Below are 6,740 nucleotides of genomic sequence, written 5' to 3' on the forward strand. Positions count from 1 at the left end.
AAAGAGATTGAACCTTCCCTAATAATAGGCCTCTACTTTATTCTGATCGTATTCATGTGCGCTTTCTGACTAACATGCTATCATTAGGTTTACCCTAAACCTGTTTATCTATGTTGGTTGAATATTAATGCACAAATAAAACTATTATTGGCGATCACTTGAATTATAATCAAATTAACCCTAAACAAGATTATTAATTATCTTATTAAGCGTGATTACAAGTAACAATTCCCTTTAAACACGCATAAAAGGTGTGATCAAGCAATATAATAAATAAATATCAAGCAACATAATAATAATCATAACAATTATAATAACAATTTTAAAAATAATCATAATTATCATAATCATGTTAAATCATAATAATAGCAAGATCCGAAGCATGATACCAACAAGATTAATAACAAACCCAAGCATGTCACTAAACAATAAAAATCAAAGCTTTAACCCTAACATGATACTAACATGCTATTAGGAAAGAAATAGGAAGCATCATAGAAATCATAATAAGCATATTTGATATTATAACCTTTTCCCTAAACATAATACTACGAATCATTGTTGTCATTCAAAACATCAAGCATTCTAACATGATACTAGGAATCATAATAACAACCTAGACATGATTTCTATATCATAATATCAATAAATCAATTAAAGCACTTACTTGGATGCCTCGTACCTCTTTCTAATAACAAAATACACGCGTTAGTAACTTCAAGGAAAATAATAAAACAAACAATTAAATTAAATAATTGAAAGAGAGATTTGGGACCAAACCCTCATAAATTAAAACCTTTCACATCTAGGGCGAAGGCAACTGATATGTCCATTTTATATAGTAATTTACCCCCGTCCCTTGGTCATAATTAGTAGTGTTTTTGGCTCTTTCGAGCCACTTTTATTGCTAATTGGTGTTTTCTAGTGTTTTCGTAGTCTTTGTTGAGGTTTGTAGGGAATTGCACCTTTGGAGCATTTTCTCGGGTTTTTCTTGGAGCGACTACGGGAATTAGAAGAGCACAACCATCTTTGAAGCCCAAGGCCGATTAGATTCATCGAGCCGGTGATTAAGGGCTCGGTAATCGAGATACCGAGGTATTTGGACCGAGTATTCAAGACCCGGAGAGGAAATCCGGATTGGGCCGAGGAATCAAGCCCAATCGAAGTCCAAGCCTCGAAGAGAAGCAAGGGCCCGATCGGGCAAGCTAGCACGATCGGGCGCGGCGTGCAATGTTGGTGCGTGGCCTAAGGCACGCCCGATCGTGCGAGCATCTATCTCGATCGGGCGTCGCTGCTGAGAAGAGGCGCAAGGAAAAAGGCGCGCCCGATCGGGCGCGTGTTTTTCTCAGACCTTATTAGATTAGTTTTAATTTTTGTTTTGAGGAATGTTTAAGTACGAATTATGTACGTAATTTTGGATTACCTTCTTTTTTAGATTTTCTCTCTCTACTTAGGATATTTCTCTTTCTTAAATTCTCTCTCAACTTTTGTTCTTAATTACTTCCATTAATCCAGATTTCCATTGGTAACAATTTTCTTCTCCTTTAATTTCAGCTATTTCATTTACTTCTTTGATTATGTTTTGTTTTATTTATTTGATTAGTTTATTTATGATTATGTCTGAGTAGTTTAATTCTAGGGTTTATGGGGATCCATAATTAATATGAAGGGATAATTTGTTATTATTGATTATTGGTATTGCATGATAATTTCTTATTGAATTGTTTTAATTCTTTGCAATTAGATTATGAATCGAGCAGATGTAATTTGATTGTGAATGTTTAGCAATATTGAATTGATGAATCGAGCAGATGTTAATTTAATATTAAAGGCTATTTTTAATAGGAACTTAGATCTAGTAAATTGCGAGAGCCTGTTAGATCTATGTTGATTAATAAATTGCGAGAGCCTGTTAATCATGTTATTTGTGCAATGTTAATTATTAATTATTATGTTTTATCCCGGAATATTAATTATTGGTGAACCTGTGACCCTAGGCCTTCTTATTATTGTTTTTCTCTCTAAACTTATTCTTCGTAGTATAGAATTTATTCCCAAAAATATTGGTTACTTAGATAATTTAGATTATAATAATTAATTAGGAGTAAAAAGACTTGTTTCCCAGTGGAGTTCGACCCTACTTCCCTATCTACTTTAGTTAGAGGACTTAGGTATTTACTTTTGATTAGGGGATACGACTTTACCCTGTCAGCAACTTCGAACTTGGCTAGGTGTGTCTAGTGCCAATGTATGAGAAATTTTGTTTGTAAAAGGGTTGGTTTAGAAAGAGGGAGAGAATCAAGAAATTCTTCATGGGAGTTGATGAGAAGAAAGAATTAGAAAGAATAAGAATTGATGATTGAAAACAGAATTTTAGGAGGCTATTTATAGAGAAAATCAGCCGGATATGGTAAAAAAACAAATCAGAGTTTCAACGAGAATAAAACACGATTAGCGCCAGACGCTGGTCATTAGCGCCAGGCGTTGAAGGTTAGCGCCAGGTGCCAAGCCTTAGCGCCCGGCGCTAATGCTTGTCGTCAGGCTCTAATAATCAGTTACACGCATTTTTGTTTTTATTATATCTTTTGATCTGGAAGTCCAAATAAGGCATATAATATGTCGTTGGAAAGCTCTTGAAGTCTACTTCCCAACCCAATTATAATCGGATTAAAATCTTTTGTAGATAAAAAGACATGGCCGAAATAGTAGGACGGTGTCAGTTTTGGATAGAGTTTCATATTCCATTCATATCTTTTTCGTTATAACTCGGATTTAATATTATAATATATCATTGGAAAGATAATTTTAAGATCTATAAAACCTTAAAATTTTGGGATAAAGATTATGATGCACAAAAATAATATCTAGCTGTCTTTGAACATCTTTAAATTCGAATAGAATTAGGTTTTAAGAAAAAGGAAAGTTTTTATTTAACTCAAACACTTTAATCTTATCTTTTCAAAAAGGATAATTAAGATATTTTAGAAACTTATAGAAGTTTAGGAATAGGATTAAACCTTTGGACCCTCCACATGATCATTGGGTCGTAAGTAAAATCCGGTTTAGGCCCAGTTTAGTATTTTTGCCATAACTTCCTCATTATTCATCGGAATTGGGCTTATAATATATCGTTGGAAAGGTCTTTTCAAGCCCTATCCAGCTACACTATTATTGGACCCTTATCATGGACCAAACTAAACTGGAATGCAAGTTTTTCATAAATAAGGTAAGAAAAGAAATATTTTTAAAAACAGAAAGAAGAGATGTTTTAATAAAAACATCCTCATCACTAGACTTTTCACACTTTCACTTTATTCGGTAATCAAATGACATGAAAGGTATTCATCACTGGGTTTGGATTTGGTGAGACACATTTGGGTGTCTACAATAGTATTAATTAAGAGAGATTTTCAAAAGAAAAATTAAAGTTATTATTTTGCCAATGTCCCACATTGAAAAAAAAAATGAGGAGTTATTATTACAATTATTATTTTGCCAATGTCCCAAAAACGTTCTTAGATATTACCAACTCGTGCAATTGAAAAAAGTAAAGGGTTGGGGATTCGTTTGGAATAATCTTACGTTTTGTGCTCGCGAGGAATTAAACGCTAGATGCGCATCATAGAGTTTATAGCAAGAGTTTAATTATCATTAGATATTTCAGCAGTGACATATTATAAGTAATATTATTATTTTAAAAAAAAAATTTGCTACAAGTAGTGTCCAACCACAAACAAGATAATCATCGTCAAAACTGGGTGTATTCGTAATTTGATATTAATATAAAATTAAAAAAAAGGCTAAACTTTTAGCCCATACACTTGTGAGCCCAATATTATCAATTAGAGCCAATCTTAAAATAATCTAAGCCTAAAAAACGGGCCCATATTGTTTGTGTAATTGGAAGAGAGGCTTAATGTCCCTTTTATAACCTCTCCATCTTGATATTCCTCTTTTGTTATTTTCAATGTGGGACATATTTGCTCAAGTTTGATGAAATTGTCGAATCAAGGTTGGTTGATGCCGCTGCTATGGTGGCTAGAAATCAAAGATGGGTGGTTGATTCCGATGATGATTGATGGGTGTGGTTTTAGGGGAGTAGTGTGGGCTGCTTGTGGTTTGTGCTGGTGAGCATTTTGGAGTGTGGATAGGTGGTGTTGGCGTGGGTTTTTGCAAGATTTTGATGGCTGGTGGTTGTTGCGGTGGTTAATTGAAGGTCAGAGGAGTAGGCAGGGTAATTAGAGTTACAGTTGGTGGCGAGTGTTGGGAGTGGATTCCAAGCAAGCTACAAATTAGGAAAAGGATAATAATAAAAGAATCAATTACACTCAATAAGGAAACGAGGTGAAATAGGAAGCATGCATGGTCAAAGATATCACAGAATAATAATCAAGGATTTAATTAGTCCAATTAAGAAGTCAATAATTAATCAAAGATCTTATGAAGACTATGGAATCAATCAAATAAAGCTAAATCGGGAAATGAATAACTTGATTGACGGAATATTATCCGCGCAGTGGTCCCTGCTGAGTACGGACAGTACGGACTCAAGTGCACCTTTCTGAGTAAGTCGATTGCCTTACTGAGCCTTTTTTAGTAAGGCAACTTCCCTTCAAAGTTCAGACCATTTGAAGACACGAAATAAATGCTTGGGCAACAAGCACAATCAAGTCCCATGATTGAAGGAGAAAATCAATGAAATATCAATCACTAAGTCAACATTTCCTAAGATAAGAAGATTCCAATCAATATTGTCATCATTACCATAATAGCGAGGATTCTTCAATATTTACCTTTATTAGACTTATAAATCATTATAAATAGGATGCTCATTGTAATAGAAGGGGACACACATTCATACATTGTCTAATACAATTTACTACACTTTTATATTTAAATCTCTGATTTATGTCGTCCTTACTGACACCAGTTCGTCCTAACTGACACCAGTTCGTCCTTACTCAGAAGTGCCTCTCTTATCTTGATCTTTTATTATAGTTCTATTATTTTATTGCTGTTAACTAATTCATTTGGAGGTTGTGTTTATTTTCTTTTGGCAGATTTGATTACTAAACCCCATAAAACCTTTAACAAATTCCTAGAAACCCTTTTCTAAGATTTGTCCAACAATTTGGCGCCCACCGTGGGGCTTGTAGTCAAAAATTTGCTAAAACCTTTAAACACAAAGCCTAATCCAAGCCATGTCCGGAAACCAAGGATGGATTACCATGGCCGACATCCATGAGGAAATGAATTCCTTGAGAAAAACCCTAGACTCACAAAAAATCCAAATAGAAACATTGTTGGAAGGAAAAATTCAAACAAAAGCCAAACTAGCCCAATTAACTCTTGAGAACGAATCCTTGAGGAATCAAGTTCACTCAATGGCAGCAACAAATGTCAATTCAAGACATGAAAACGAAGAAATTTTCAGATCTCGAGATCGTATCCGCCTCGCGCTTTGTTTCATCAAAAAGTTGGGGAATCACAGTCCGTTATGAGTAGGGAAGAGTCGATTTTGAAAAAGATAGTAGATTTTCATGCCAAGCGAGTAGAAGAAAAGATCAACAAGATCCCCAGTGTTCCTCGGCCAATCAAGGAAGAAGCTGACAACAGTTATGCCGACTCACCTTTTGTCGAATCCATTGAGCTAGTGGAAATTCCAAAGCGGTTTGTCATTCCAAACATGCCAACATACAATGGTACCGGGAATCCCGATGAACATGTTGCGCTCTACAAACAAAAGATGATGACTAGCTTTGTACCACAAAATATTCGAGAGGCGATCATGTGCAAAAGTTTTGGAGCCACTTTATCAGGTCCGGCCCTTACTTGGTTTATTAATTTACCTAATTATTATATTAGATCTTTTGCAGAAATGATCAACATGTTCAAAGTAGAATTTGCAACTAGTCGCCCACTTGAGAAACAATCAAGCGATCTATACCACATTAGACAACAAAGTGATGAAACACTCCGAAGTTATTTGAATCGCTTTAACAAGGAGAAAGTTAAGATCTACCAGTGTGACATCCCCACTGCAATTGAAGCATTCCGTCAAGGCCTTTTTGAAGAAGATGGGCTCTACAAGGAACTAACTAAGTACCCTTGTGTAACATTCGAAGATGTGCAAGCTAAAGCTATGGCCCAAGTGCGATTTGAGTAGGACCAATATGAACGGATTGTTACAAATTGAGTTGGTCTAATGACATTCGGAGAACTGCAAGCATTACTCGTTTCAAGTAACATTTTACCTACTTTTTCCTTACTTTCTTTTAATGCATGTTTAGCTTGGTTATTTTTATGTACTCTAGATCCTCATCCTGTCATTGGGGGCTTTAGATGTTCCTCTTTATTTTGGTTGCATTTCAGACTTCCGAACTCGGCTCGGAAGCAAATAAATTTCTTTGTCCTTTTTGAATTTCAAACGCAGTTCTTCTGTCCATACTTAGTACGAAACAGAAGTAAATTTATTTCTTTGTCCTTTTTAAATTTCAAACGCAGTTCTTCTGTCCATACCCAGTACGGAACAGAAGTAAATTTATTTCTTTGTCCTTTTTGAATTTCAAACGCAGTTCTTCCGTCCATACTCAGTACGGAACAGAAGTAAATTTATTTCTTTGTCCTTTTTGAATTCCGAACGCAGTTCTTCTGCCCATACCCAGTACGGAACAGAAGTAAATTTATTTCTTTGTCCTTTTTGAATTTCAAACGTAGTTCTTCCGTCCATACTCAGTACG

The 6,740-nt window shown here is 35.1% G+C and overlaps 1 protein-coding gene across 1 annotated transcript; it reads left to right on the forward strand.

The window, feature by feature from the left end:
* The first annotated feature begins 5,497 nt into the window (after positions 1-5,497).
* LOC145571174 (uncharacterized) lies at positions 5,498-6,166 on the forward strand. Its single transcript, XM_081630251.1, has one exon. The coding sequence runs from the start codon at positions 5,498-5,500 to the stop codon at positions 6,164-6,166; it is 669 nt and encodes a 222-aa protein (XP_081486377.1).
* Positions 6,167-6,740: the final 574 nt, after the last annotated feature.

The sequence above is a fragment of the Chenopodium album genome, chromosome 2, assembly GCF_948465745.1.
Source record: "Chenopodium album chromosome 2, dcCheAlbu1.1, whole genome shotgun sequence".
Classification (NCBI taxonomy): domain Eukaryota; kingdom Viridiplantae; phylum Streptophyta; class Magnoliopsida; order Caryophyllales; family Amaranthaceae; genus Chenopodium; species Chenopodium album.

Bases quoted from the DNA above. Each gene is read 5' to 3' on its own strand.
- LOC145571174 (XM_081630251.1), top strand. From the start codon at position 5,498: ATGAGTAGGGAAGAGTCGATTTTGAAAAAGATAGTAGATTTTCATGCC.